This window comes from Castanea sativa, chromosome 8 (assembly GCF_040712315.1).
Source record: "Castanea sativa cultivar Marrone di Chiusa Pesio chromosome 8, ASM4071231v1".
Taxonomy (NCBI): Eukaryota; Viridiplantae; Streptophyta; class Magnoliopsida; order Fagales; family Fagaceae; genus Castanea; species Castanea sativa.
In genome coordinates, this window is record NC_134020.1 from 44,727,055 (window position 1) to 44,741,963 (window position 14,909).

General features: G+C 31.9%; 1 protein-coding gene across 1 annotated transcript; it reads left to right on the top strand.

The window, feature by feature from the left end:
* The first annotated feature begins 444 nt into the window (after window positions 1-444).
* On the top strand, window positions 445-2,542 carry LOC142606394 (uncharacterized). Its single transcript, XM_075777755.1, has 2 exons — window positions 445-1,069; window positions 1,767-2,542. The coding sequence occupies exons 1-2, from the start codon at window positions 445-447 to the stop codon at window positions 2,540-2,542; spliced, it is 1,401 nt and encodes a 466-aa protein (XP_075633870.1).
* Window positions 2,543-14,909: the final 12,367 nt, after the last annotated feature.

The window sequence follows — 14,909 nt, forward strand, 5'->3', positions numbered from 1 at the left end:
AATTATCCTAATATAAGATCGACAACCCCATGCAGAGGCTAGGGATTCAAGAAGGTTTGGTTAGTTGAGGTTGAATTAACATGGTGCATTAGAGAACATTTATAGCAGCATGATCTTATTTAAAATGAAAGTACCGAGTTTGGAGTTTTTATCTACCCTACAAAGCCTACATGTCGATCTTGAAAACGCTAGGAATCAGTTTTAATGTACAAATTAATCAAGACTTAATTAGAGTAGACTTCTTACTTTTTGAAGGGGCATGTGACAGCCCCAATTGGAATTAAAGTAAAGAGCACTCCACGTAAAAAAGCAAGCGTGAAGTGAAGCCCCTGCTAAATTTGGGGATACACAAGCTGACCAATCCACCTTTCAAAATCAATATAAAAGGAGGAGTATAGGGAACCTATATCCACAGTCATTTGAACTATATTCTTTCATCATCAAATGGCTCAATCTATAGCAAGCATGACTGTGTGTTTGCTCCTCCTCTTCACGGTCATGGTGGCAGAGGCAGGACCACCAAAACCGAAGAAAGTGAAATGCAAAGACAAAAAGTACCCTACTTGTTACCATGTAGACAAATATTGTCCTACAACTTGCCCTCACACTTGTGTGGTGGATTGTGTTTCATGCCAACCTGTTTGTACAGCATCACCATCACCACCACCGCCACCACCAAAACCTAGGAAGCAATCACCTCCTCCACTTCCTAGAACTTATCCTTCACCCTCTCCTCCCCCTCCCACACCTACTATTTATTCTTCACCCCCTCCACCACCATCTACCATTTATTCTTCTCCACCTCCACCGCCACCTTCTACCATTCATTCTTCACCACCTCCACCACCTCCTACGACTATTTATCCTTCACCCCCTCCACCTCCATTGACAACACCCACTCCCCCTTCTTCACACCCCCCTCCACCTCCCCCAGCTTCGAGTTCGGATGGAAAGAAAGTTAGATGCATGAATAAGAATTACCCTCACTGCTATGCCATGGAGCATAGTTGTCCTAGTGGTTGCCCGGAACAATGTGAGGTTGACTGCGTCACCTGCAGTCCTGTTTGCAGTAAGTTTGTCCTTGCACTTTTGCTCTTTATATTGGACTTAAATTAACGAGTAACGAAACATATGATTCAATCTCAAAGTCTTTTTCCAGTTTTGAATAAGTGATTCCTTATAACTATTCGTTTAGGAATAGTGTCTTATCTTTGTGTAGTTTAACACTATATATTACTCTAAAATTGAATTTTATATATATATATATATATATATATATATATATATATATATAATTATAATTATGTCTAAAAATATAGATTTTCAAAAACTTATTTTATAGGAAGTTATTGTAAATTTAAAAACCTCTCTTTTTATTTTATGTTATTATTTTTAAATTATAGATATAGTGATGGTAGATATATTATAAATTTTATTATATTAGTATGATAAACTTATGTACTACCGACATCATAAAAAGTAATTTAGACAATTATTTGTTATATTATTGACATGATTTTAATCATATTTATCATCACAATTTGTGAACTTTTTTGTATTAAAATTGATTGCAACTTTAATACAATATTTTTTGAGTTGAATTGGCATTCATGTAATGATTGGTGTGATTTGATCATTTCACCTGGATTCTATAATGGCCTATGCGCATAAACTAATTGTGCATATATGCTAAGAGTCTGTGTTGAAAATATGTCACATGAGGTGAGTAAATTTATGATAACATTTGCTCGTGCAAATTTGATCAGGTTGCAACCGACCCGGTGCTGTGTGCCAAGATCCACGATTCGTTGGTGGAGATGGAATCACCTTTTACTTCCATGGCAAGAAGGGCCAAGACTTCTGCATAGTTTCTGATTCCAACCTCCATATCAATGCTCACTTCATTGGAAAAAGAAACCAAAACATGAAGAGGGACTTCACTTGGGTCCAGTCTCTAGGAATCCTCTTTGACAGCCACAATCTCTTCATTGGCGCAAAGAATACATCAATTTGGGACGACTCCAATGACCGTCTTTCCCTAGGTTTCAATGGTGAACCCATACACTTGCTTGATGGTGAAGGCACCGAATGGGAGTCCATGACATCACCAAGTGTTACAATCACAAGGCTTCGTGACACTAACTCAGTAGAAGTTGAGGTTGAAGGGAATTTCAAGATAAAAGCAACGGTAGTGCCTATAACTGAGAAAGATTCACGTGTTCATAATTATGGGATTACACAAGAGGATTGCTTTGCTCATCTGGACTTGAGCTTCAAGTTTTATGCATTGAGCGGCCAAGTTAATGGTGTTTTGGGCCAAACTTATGCGAGCAACTATGTGAGTAAGGTGAAGATGGGAGTAGTCATGCCTGTTTTGGGTGGTGACAAGGAATTCTCGTCCTCAAGCCTCTTTGCCACTGATTGTGCTGTAGCAAGATTTACAGGTCAGTTCACGGAAGGTAATTCTTTGGAAAATTTGGAGTTTGGAAATCTAAATTGCTCTAGCGGGATGAACGGCCGTGGAGTAGTTTGTAAGAGATGATGAATCAAATTAATTTCTTGCCCTTTAGTACTCTGTCTAGCTAAAAGAGCTAAGCGATTGGAGCACTCTTTGTCATAAATTTTTTAATAAGGTCAAGGTGATCAGCAATGACATATGTAATTAGTCATTTCATTAATGTATTTGTTCAATCAGTTCATATGTACTTAATAATGATCAACAAAATGGTAAGTTATAAATACCATGTTTCTTTGTTCATTGATAAATTCAATAGTTACAACAACAACAAAAGAGGGAGGATTTGAACTGTGAATGTCCCAGTTAAAAATGCCAAGGAGTTCTAGTTGAACTTCAAATCTCTTGACCTATTCTTATTTATTTATAGTTAACATTGAATATCAATGACTCTAAATTGCACTGCACAAAGGTTTAGAGAAAAAACTTGTACGTTTGTAGACCCCTTAACACAAGTTGTTTAACTTAGCTAGTTATTTAGCCAAATGAATACTTAGATAAATAATTCAGTTCTAGGTTAATACAGTAAAATCATATCATGTAAATAATGTGAAAAAATAAAGAACTCAACGATATAATAACCTAAAAAAACCTAACTGGTAAAAAACTTGGGTAATATTGCAATTAAAAATCCCAGGTAATTAGTTAATCAATGTCAAGTGCAATATGGGTAAAGACAATAAACAACAATTAAACAAATAACTTACACACAAAGATGAGGAATTGCTCACAAAGCGAAAACCCAATCAGGAAAATCACTTTAGGGCTAACCCTACTCATCAAATTCACTATGTGAAGATTTGTTGCTATTATAGTGGCATTGTTATCTTCATGTGCCATTGAGCACCTACATTGTTTCATACTTGAGCACATTTTGTTAATGATTCTGAGTCGATTTTTAATATTAGTCTAAGTAAATTTAATTCTCACTTTCTCATTATTATAAAAAATTCCACTTTAAACATATTTTAAATATGAAAAACATAAATGACGACATTTTTGTGATTTCATTGTAGTCATGATTTCCATACGATGAAATATAATTGTAGATTTCAGTTGTTAAATTAACTAATTTGCTTACTTTTTGTTAGTTATTTGTTATTTTAAGTAAGTCGTCAGGATAGTTTGAAACTTTTGTATTTAAAAGAAAACTGTAAAGCCGATCAAGAATTAGCATTTTTTTGTTGTTTAGTAACGATAAGTCAACAATATTCACCATTTTAAATTGTCTATTAATGCTATTATGAATGAAATTGAGGAAACAATTTGAAAATAGAAAAAGAATCATTTATATATATGTGTGTGTTTGTGTGCGCACATGCGCGCATGCATGTGTTGAACTCAATCTCAAGTTCCCAAAACAATTATACATTTCTCATACTACACACACACACATGCACACACATTTTTCTCTCTTTTTTTTTTTAAATAAAAATTTTAATTTGAAATTTTTTACTCTAAAAATTTAGTCGCAAAAATGCACAATTGTAAAATTTAAGTGGCTTGATTTTAATCACGATTTTCCTATGCTGAATCATAAGTGTAGATTCATATTAAATTAACTAGATTCTTAACATTCATTTTCAGCAAAAAAAAAAAAAGAATCTTATTATTCATTAGTTGTTTGTTATTTAAGTAAGTTGTTATAATAGTTTGAAACTTGTCTTTAGATGATGGTTGTAGAATCAATAAAGTATTAACAAATTCAGTTGTAAAAAGTAAATCGTCATTTGATAGTTTGAAACTTTTATATTTAACAGAAGATGTTAAAGCCCGATAATGTATTAATACTTTTGTTGTTTATTAGCTACAAAAGTCAACAAATATTTACTATTTAAATTGATACTATCATTAACAAATTTTAAGAATATAAATTGAAAAGGGAAAAAGAATCATTTATATATGGAGAATTATACGGAACACTTTTTTAAATATATAGCATACCTAGCTACCTAATATTAACGGAGAACATATAATATTTTCTTATTTAATATATATATATATATATATATTTATATAGATAGAGGGAAAACTAAGAAAAAGTTCAATTAGAATTTGTAGAGGCTATTCATCTCCATGCTTATTTGTAGAAGTTATCCATCTCCCCACCAAACACAAAACATCAAAAATATTTTTTAGTATATTGTTGCATTGGTTTTTATTTATTTTTCTTCATCTCCATGCTTATCTATAGAGGATATCCATCTTCATCAAACACAAAACAGTAAATTTACATGTTAGTATATATAAATAGTCAAACTTGAGAGAAAATCTAATTAGATTTTAAATTGGAGTTCAATTAGAGTATAATTTTGCGTAACGTGTCTGTTTGTTCGTTTAGACTCCTTAAATTAAATTGTTTAACCTAATTAGTTAACCAAGTTGATTACTCAGATTAATTATCCAGATCTAGGTTAAACAAGCATATATCATATCATGCAAAACAACAGAATAGTAAATAACACCACGATATGATGACCTAAGAAAACTGATGAAACGAATCGTTTCAAGATAAAAACTTAGGGATGATTTGACCTAGCTGTCCTCAAGGTAATATAAATTCATTATAAGAGAATTAAAGTTTTTACAATCAAATTTAACAATAAATCTATTGCTACCTTTTGTAGTAACTTACTGATACAACCAAATGCAAGCTCTGAATCAACAGACTCCTTCTCTTCTCAGATTTACACCAACACAAGTCGCTTTGCTTGTGACTTTGAGATCCCACTCAAAAGTTTCAGATCACCATTAGTAATAATCTTGATGCAACAACTATGTTCTACCAAACACTTAATTGTAGATCTTCCTCTGGTAGATTCTTGTGTAGTTAAAATGTATAAAACCTCTCAGATCTCACAAAGAGAAACAAACACGTCTTCTAAAAATTTTGAAAAAGTGGCTATGATTTTTCCTTTTATATGTGGAAAAGTTTTAATGAAACCCTAAAGTTTTCAAGGGTTTGGGCCTGTTAAAAAATTTTGCAGAAAATCTGAACTTGCTATTTTTGATCAGTCGGGTCTAATTCTTGATGAGTCAAGCAAGGCAGAACCATACTTCTTTTTTCTGCAGTCAGCTGGACTTGAATATTGAAACAACCACCTTTAAACATTGCCTAAACACCTAAATAAGACATGTTTTGTTCTCGGTTTGACAACAAAATAAAAACACGATTCTAAACATTTAAACCTAAATCTTTAGAATCTAATAGTGTTCCATCTAATCTAAATTTTTAATTTTTTGTACCAAGTAGGTTAATTCAGTATAAAAATTGGATTTCAATCAGGGTTTAATTTTGCGCCATGTGTCCCATCTAACCTAAATTTTTAAATTTTTGTGCCAAGTAAGTTAACTCAATGTAAAAATTAGATTTCGATTAGGATTTAATTTTGCATCATGTGTCTTATCTACTAAGTTTTTTAATTTTTTGGGTCAAATGAGTTAATTCAGTGTAGGAAATGATGAGTTCAATATAAATAAACCATAAAAAACCTAATTATATATCTATCTCTATATATAAAATAAGAGGAAAAGAGAGTTTAAATGATTTTATATTTATGATACAATTTTTTTTGTGTAACAAAAAATAATTCAACTCTATAAGTCATTTATGTAATATATCATGATTATGTGTGGTCCATTACTAACTAGGTTATATATAAATGTGTGTGTATATATATATATATATATATATATATATATATATATATATATATATATTTATTTATTTAATTCTGAAGTTTAGAGAAAATTCAATCAGAATCAATATTGAATTTTGCCTTTGTTTATTTTCCATACAAATTAAATTATTTAATTTTTTTCTATTGAGATAGATATATATTTGAATTTTTATTTAAAAAAAGAGAGTAATTTCATCTTTACTAACATCCTATACAAAAAATGAAATCTTTTTTATGGTCTAGATTTTTTTTTTTTGAATCACCATAACAAAGAAGGTGGGCTTCAACCAAGCCCGCCCTTCTTATGAAATGGCTATAGAGATTTCCAAAGGAAAAGAAAAGACCATGGTGCTCATATTTGGCTGCTATGTAGTACCACTCTCATGGAAAAAATAAATTGACCAATCCACTTCTAAAATATCCTGCATCTAGAAAGGTATTATTTGGTACAGTTAGATTTTTAGGCAAAACTTGGGTTAGACTTTGGTTGGGTAATGGTAAGTTGATTCATTTCTAGAATGATGTTTTTGATATTTTTTCTCTGATTTAATGAGCATATTTTTTTTTAAATTGTTTATATTCAGATATTTTGTATGCAAAGATCTTGAACGTAACAAATTATAATTGAGCTGAATGATCGCATGTACCTATCCCCATTCAATTTAGGAAATACTGTTGAATCAATTTATTCTTTTATTTTGTGTTGTATTTAGTAGAATTTCATGGACAGTGATTGTGAATTAACATTATATATGTAGTATTAAATAATGATTTTTAAAATTCTATATGTAATAGCAGTGTAATGAGAAACTTGTTGTAACCAATATCATGAAAATTACAAGGAACAACCATTTTAGTAACACTAAATGTCCTGCTTGAATGAATGTCCTATATATTTAATAAAGAAAATGAAAAAAATAGATTATAGTTGGTATTTATAGAAACAAGGGTCATTAATTGTACATGCCCAACTACAATTAATGCATATCATCATTTCGCTTCACGCGTGCATCGGTAAATGAAGCGTTAGGCCATCTGGACTGTCCAATATCTCAAACTCTGCCACGTATTTAAAAGGAGCAAGGTATCTTGTCCGTTACATTAAAAGGTGGACTGTTGGTCTTCCTGAGACATAACCATCGTTCCTCTTGGACGGGGTAGAAGCAAATGCCCTGCCACGGAGTAACAGAATTCCGATCCTATCTTTACTTTGCGGAAACAAGATCGTGGGTGAGTTGGGTCCGGGTGACCATGTCTGCCCGTTTGATCAAAACCTAACATAAAACCCGAGGCCCATTAGACGAATTGAACTTGGAACGCAAGGAGAGAGTTAGCCTTGGGTCTTATTACAAGGAGCCCAACCTTGAGATCGGGTATATGGCCGAGCGGCCGAGCGGAAGACAACTTGAGAGACTCTTAAGTGGTTGGCTAGATGCTGGTTAATAACGAAGGTAGTCGGGGTGAAACTGAACCTAGCAAGATTGGTAGCCGAGGACTGATAGTGCCATTGGGGAACCACCTCCAAACACTATTCGGCGTCTGGAACAAGTTCCAAGGGAATCCTCTAAAGTCGTGAAGATCCTTTGAGATTCTGATGAATATAGGAATATTTGTGAAGTAGGGAGATAATGATTATGACCCCACTAATAAGAGACTATAAGAAAGGGAAGAAGGTAGAGGAGAAGTCGTTGGAAAACCTAGGGAGTGAAAGAGCAATAGAGAGGAGAAACACAGGGAAATACTGGGGAATTGAGAGGAACCATGGGAAGTTTGGAGCGTAATCTGTAGGATTGAGTCTTAACCCATATATAAATAAATTGTGACCTAAATACTTTGGTCTAGATAGCTTTGGGTGACTACAAGTCCTTTATATGTGTATATATGTGTGTGTTTGGGGGGGGGGGGGGATGGGGACGGGGACGGGGGGATTGACTCAACTAAGCTAGTGTGTGTGTTTGACCCAATATATATTAATATAGTAAGACTTTTATCACTTATCTTGATTTAGTTTTAAAGATTTTGAAAATGACTCAACTTTTTCTTTTTTGCTACAACTTACCAAGACTTTTGCAAAATGACTCAATATTAGTATGTCAATCTCTCTCTCTCTCTCTCTCTCTCTCACACACACACACACAAATAATTCAATAATTACAAAAATGGGAGATTAAATATTGCCACTGAATTACAAAACTCTATACCTTTTTTAATTAAATATTAACTTTTGTTATTATTTTTTATTTAAGATTCATTTTTTCCAAAGACAAGAATAATTATTAACTCCGGTGATAGTTTTTTAATTTTTATTTTTAATCTCAAATTCTATGAATGCAACAAGAGAAATAGAAAGTACATCCATTTATAATAAGTTATTAGAGCATTCACATTAGTCTCACCAATTTAATATTTCAGCAAAAATTTATTTAAACTCAACGAAAACAACCGTTCACCAGTCTCACTAAATTAACTAAAATTTTTAAAGAGGATAGTCTCATCTCTACATGTAGTGAGCCTCTATCCTTATTACATTAAATTTCAATTTTGATAAAGTATTGAGACTGATGTATATATGTGCATGAGATAATAGATAGTTAAACTAATAAAAGTAGAGTTTTTTGAATTAGTTTGGCTAAATATTTGAAGAGACTGGCATGAATGCTCTTAGATACTTTTTTTTTAGAGATAATTACAACATGCTGCTAACCCCGCAGTTCGAACCCTTTCCCTCCTAGACACCCAAGCACTTTGTACATGGAGAGGTGCCAATTCAGCTACAAATCTTTTGGCCTTAGATACTTGACTTCTTGTTCTGCACAGATTTAAAAGGCAATTCATTGTAATAACTAGATATTTCTGGTTATTGTCATATGTAACCCCCAGAGGATTTTTTGGTAGGGATGCAACGTATGCTACTCACAACTCACAAGAGTTACTACTCTGGGTCCGTTTGGATACAGCTGAAAATTGAAAATTGAAAACTGAAAATATTGTAGCAAAATAATTTTTAAATGTGTGAATAGTACTGCGTGTCCCATTTTTAATTAAAAAAATTTGAAAAGTACATGAACAGTGCACCACTGTGCGGTTATTGTTCACGCACAGTAGTGAACATTGCATCTGACTCCTGTTGAAACTTGTGCGCAAGAAAAAAAAAAAAAAAAAAGTCTCAAACGTCAAACGCAGATGCAGCCTCCCTATCCAAACCCACCCTCTGTGTGGCTCAGCCATGCATTTTGTGCAGTTGGTCATTCTATATAAGGGCAAATTATATTTAATTAAGTTTGTTAGAACTTCCATTTATTTCTCTTTTTGTTTTTTCAACTCCCAAGAAGAAGTTGAGAAAGAATTATACTGATTTAAAAAGAATATTATGGATGTGAAACGGGTCGGTTTGATACTTCCAAATTTCCAATCTAAACCAGCATCCAACGTCATCAAATTTGAAAACCATTAATTCAACTGACCCATTATTATTAAAGTAACCGAACCAAATGGGTTTGGGACTTAGGTTGGTCGGGTTAGTTTATTTTTTATTTTTTATTTATTTTTATTTTTAAATAAAAAAATTAAAATATAGAAGGGTCATTTTCAATATTATAATTAAATTAATGTTCTAGCATTTTGTATAACTTTTCAAAAAGTTAAAATTCTAGCCGTTCGAAGGGATGCCAAATAATTGAAAATTATAATAATAATATAGAATGCAAACATTGATCACAAGCTAAATCCCTCCAAAAATTAGTTCTTCTTTCATCTTTGCCTTATTTATGTAGATTTGTGAGACTTAAAAAAAAAAGTCTCAAAATATTGGAAATAAAATGATATAATCATGAGACAATAAATGAGCACCGATTGATATTAAATCTTGTAATAAACAAAAATCAACACGTAAATCAAGTAGTAGATATGAAAGCCAAAAAAATCTAAATATTTTTATTTATTTATTTTGACATGATATTAATAGCTAAATATGAAAATAACTAACAATTATGAATGAATTACATAAAAATTAGTACCAAGTTCAAAAACTCCAAATCTATTTATTTTCACGAACATATAAGAATTTATATATGACAACAACAATTTAGTTTTAGCATTACATTAACGCAAAAATCCAAAAGAGAGTTTCTCAGTTAAGTGTTTAACAAATCTTTATGAAAGTATGGTGACTAAATGTCGAAGATGGAGTCACAATTGAGTCGCAAACTCCTCGTGAAATTGCAATTCAACTTGTGGAGGGCACATTGGTTGGGTTATCTTTAGAGACAAAAAATGTATTATAATTTTGATGTGGTTGATATGGTTGCTTATTGCTTTCAAATAGACCCATTATTTTATCAAATTTTTTTCATCACTCATAGTTAACCACATCAAAATTGTGATAAAAATTGTCGCACAAAAGTAGCATGGTAAAAGAGATGGTTTTATTTTTGTTTGGGACTAAACAAAATTATATGGGTATAAAAAAATTATATAATAAATATGATGCATTCACTTTTATAAGGTGTCGTCTTAATTAATTTAGTTAATCATATTACTTTTATTTGACTAAAAATTGGATACATGGAGAAAGAAAAAGATTGATGTGTTCACTTTTGTAAGGTGTCATTTTTACTAATTTAACCAATAACATTTTAATTCATATATAAAATAGATAGGTAGATAAAGAAAAGAAAAGAAAAGAATAAATGTAAATGTATTCTTTTTAATAAGGTATTGTTTTTGTATCTGCTAATGGCATATTTTTCTTATATAATAATGGAAAGAATACTTATTTAATAAGGATATAATAATAAATATTTATATAAACTACTTTTCTTTTTCTCTCATTATTCATCTTAATCAAATCAAGGAAAGTTATATTTATTTATTTTTATCCCTTTTATCAAACACAAAAAAAAAAAAAACAAGAACATTTTCTTTCTTCCAACTATACTATTCTTCCTATATTTCTCATACTCTTATTCTTCCAACTCCCCTACCAAATAAAATTTAAGGGTCCGTTTGAACTGAGGGAGAAGGGAGGGAGAATTGAGGGGAATAAAGTAGAGTTGACTGAAAATAAATTAATTTTGACCAATTCTACTCTACTTCCTATTCCTGGAGAAAATAGGCTTTTGCATTTTTTTCTTTTTAAATATCTAGTAAAATGCTCCCTGTGTGAAATTATTTAGGGAAATGCCCCTGTTTTGAAATTTAATTTTCTAAAAATCGAGTTCCAATTTAAAACTCGATTTTTTGACAATCAAGCTATAGCGAACTAAAAAAAAAAAAAAAAAAAAATTTTTTTTTTTTTGGATCTTGAGTTCATGGAACTCGAGTTCTTTGAATGGAACTTGAGTTCTAGAAATTTTTTTTTTTCTAAATTCAATTCCGCTATAACTCGATTGTCCAAAAATCAAGTTTTACATTTGAAACTCGATTTTCTAAAAATCGAGTTTCAAAATAGGGACATTTCCCTAAATAGTTTGAGAAATGAGGGAAAATGCTGGAAAGTTTTTTTGAGATGGGTAAAACCCCATTTTGGCCTCCTATTCCTCTTCCTTAATCCAAACGGACCATTAGTGTTAGAGAGAGTGTTAAGAAACATAAGGTATCCATTAAGGATATACCTACTGAGTTAATTAATGGACACAAATCCTATGGCTAAAGGATTGTTAATAAATTAGTATAAGATCACGTGAAGCATAAGACTTGATAGCTTATATGGTGGTTAATTTTCTCAAGTCATTCTAGTTTTTAATTGTAACATGTATGTAAATATTCATTAGAGAATAAAGCGGAATGATGTTAATTTTGTTCATATACGGTATATGTACGTATAGAGTTTATTTTATCCATTGGGATATAAAAATGAAAATCTGAATGGCTTATTGGAAGTCCATTATAAAGAAATAATGTTTGAACTGACTTAAAAAGAGTAAAATGCATTGTAAATTTGTAATTCATGGAAGGAAGAACTTGCTAGTCGCTATAATAGTATTATAGTCATGAATTATGTATTGGACTCTTTATTTGATTGGAAGTATTTCAAAACTAGATGACATGGTCGTATAATAATGTCCATATGCCATATATGACTCACTCAATAAGATATTTAAATGTCAAGTGAGCAAAGTAGAGAATATAAAATAAATTATTATTAGGAAATCTAATGTGTTCCATGTATAATTTATCTTAATTATTAATTATTATATGTTTATTAAGTATTCGTATATAAATAAAGATTATGAAAAGTTTAATGATGAAAAATTATTTAATAAACAAGATTAATTATTCAGTACTTTTAGATTATAGCAACTTGATATTCATGATAGGATCATATTCTAGAGAAATAAGAAAAAAACGTTATGGTATCCTGGAAGTACTAAGTATTTTCCAAAAAACGACATGAAGTAAACATGTGTGTCCATGGAGGGTATATCAAGATATATTGGCTATAAGTTAGATGAATTCTCTGTATCATAACTAGATATATCTCTTCATCATTCTACTGTACATATTTTCTTACGGCAACTTTTTTTTTTTTTAATTTAATTTTTTTGCTCTGAGATTAAATTTTATTCTAGTCTAATCTAAGTGAATATGTGTGTAGCTTTATTTTTGAAGAGTTGAATCTCAACCCTTACTACCCATACCCCACAAACACTTATACTTATGAAGTGACTATCACGTTAAAAGGCTGCGTAGTTGTATATGATCGCAACTTTTATGGTCCGTTTGGATTGAGAGTGAGAGAGAGGGAGTAGAGTAGAGTAGTGTAGAATTGGTCCAAAATTAACCTATTTTCAGCTAACTTTACTCTATATCCCTTCACTCCCCCCTCAATCCAAATGACCCTTAATCTATTGTATTGCGGTAGCTGAACTTATGCTTGTAAATCACACTATCTATGCCTTTGTTTATGCCGCCCAGATGACCAAAAATCGAAAAAGTCAGAACCCTTTCTTCATGGCATCACACTAATTTGAGGACTTCGTATTTTCATGTAGGCCAAGAAACCAATCAAAGCCCCTCACTTCCTGCCAAAGCAATCTCCAAAATACGGCAACGAGTATGATTACTAAGCTTGTATACATTCTTCCATTGTCTCGGTATTGCGTTTTTCTATAGTGTCTAGCGATTGATCCTCTCGTAATCAAACATTAAAAAGTACAAGATATTTATTTTATCATCTAATTCTCATTACTTATCAACGAAGCCCTACTTAATTAAGGACATAAATTAAGTTTTACTGAATTATAAATATACCAGTTCCAGATGGGTACATGGGTTCATGCTTGTTAGTTTAGACCCATTTAAATTAGATTTTATCAAATATTAACCCAATAATTAATTAGATTAATTATACAATAGATGCTAATAAATTAAACAACAAACAAGCATAGGTCACATGAACACCAAGAATGATCACTTAGGAAAACTTTTGAAACTGTGGTTTTAAAGTAAAAACTTGGGGAGGATTTAACCTAAACAATTCTCAAGCAACATTTCACCAATAGAATGGAAGTTTATATAATTGACTTAACCTAAATCTACTGCTACCTTATATAGTACTTACTCACATGACCCAACACAACTCCGAATTCACGGACTCATCTACTGTGAAACTGTTGCACATGTAAGGTTGAATTTATTCAATCATATGTTGACTTTATTCCGTACCAAATTTGCTTGTATTTTACCAATTAGATACCTTGTATTTAGGTGAGAATTATCTAAGGGTAGTGTGTGAGAGAGTATAAAGAAAATTCAAGATGTGTGCACTTATAGGAGTCTTGCGACTGACAAGTCACCAAAGTGCCACGCGTGTGAAGCATGCAGGGAGCTGAAGGGTCACGATAGTTGGAGCACTACAGGACAAAAAATACAGTTTGGCCTGACAGTTATCTCGCGACTCAGACTCGCGACTAGTTCCAGTTGAGAGGCTGAGTCACCAAAATACCCTGTTTGGATGAAAAATGCATTTTCACATTTTTTACGTACCCTACTATAAATACTCTTATATTTACGAAATGTAGAGAGCTTCTATAGAGAATTTTGAGAGAAAAACCCTAGAGAAAAACAAGATTGACTCATCCATAATCTTAATCCTTTGATTATCAAAATTCCTTTATTCTCACCCTCTCCGTTGACATATCCTTGAGAGGTTTATTTAGCAAATCCTTATCTCACCATACCCATATCAGTGAGGAAGCATTTTGGTGTATGAGAAGTAGTTTAGAGAGGACCAATTTCATTTGGTTGATGCAATGGGCTTATTGCAGGATCCGGTAAGTTAGAGAAGACAAGATTCAACATAACCCTATTGGAGTAAGAAGCGTAGAGGGCTTAGGTGTACTGGGTAGATTAGTCTTGGAGGGTCTATTGCTATTAATGTATCCTAACTTCATCTTCTAGTGGATTATTTGACCGCTTGGAGGGCGGTGAAGAGGTTTTTCGCCGAGTACTTTGGTTTCTTCTTCGATAGCACATCGCCGTGTTATTTTTGTGTTTTTATCTCTCTTCCCTTACTCTTACATATTAATTGCTGCTGTGGTGTGATTAATTATGGCTTAGAGTTGTTTGTTGTTTTAGGTATTGCTTGTACTTATCATTCCGCATATTTATTGTTTGAGTATAAGCTTGTATCGGTTAGGTTTAAATTGGGGGTCTGAACGTTCATAAGTGTTTTATACGCTTATTGAACCTTTCAATTGGTATCAGAGTGGGTA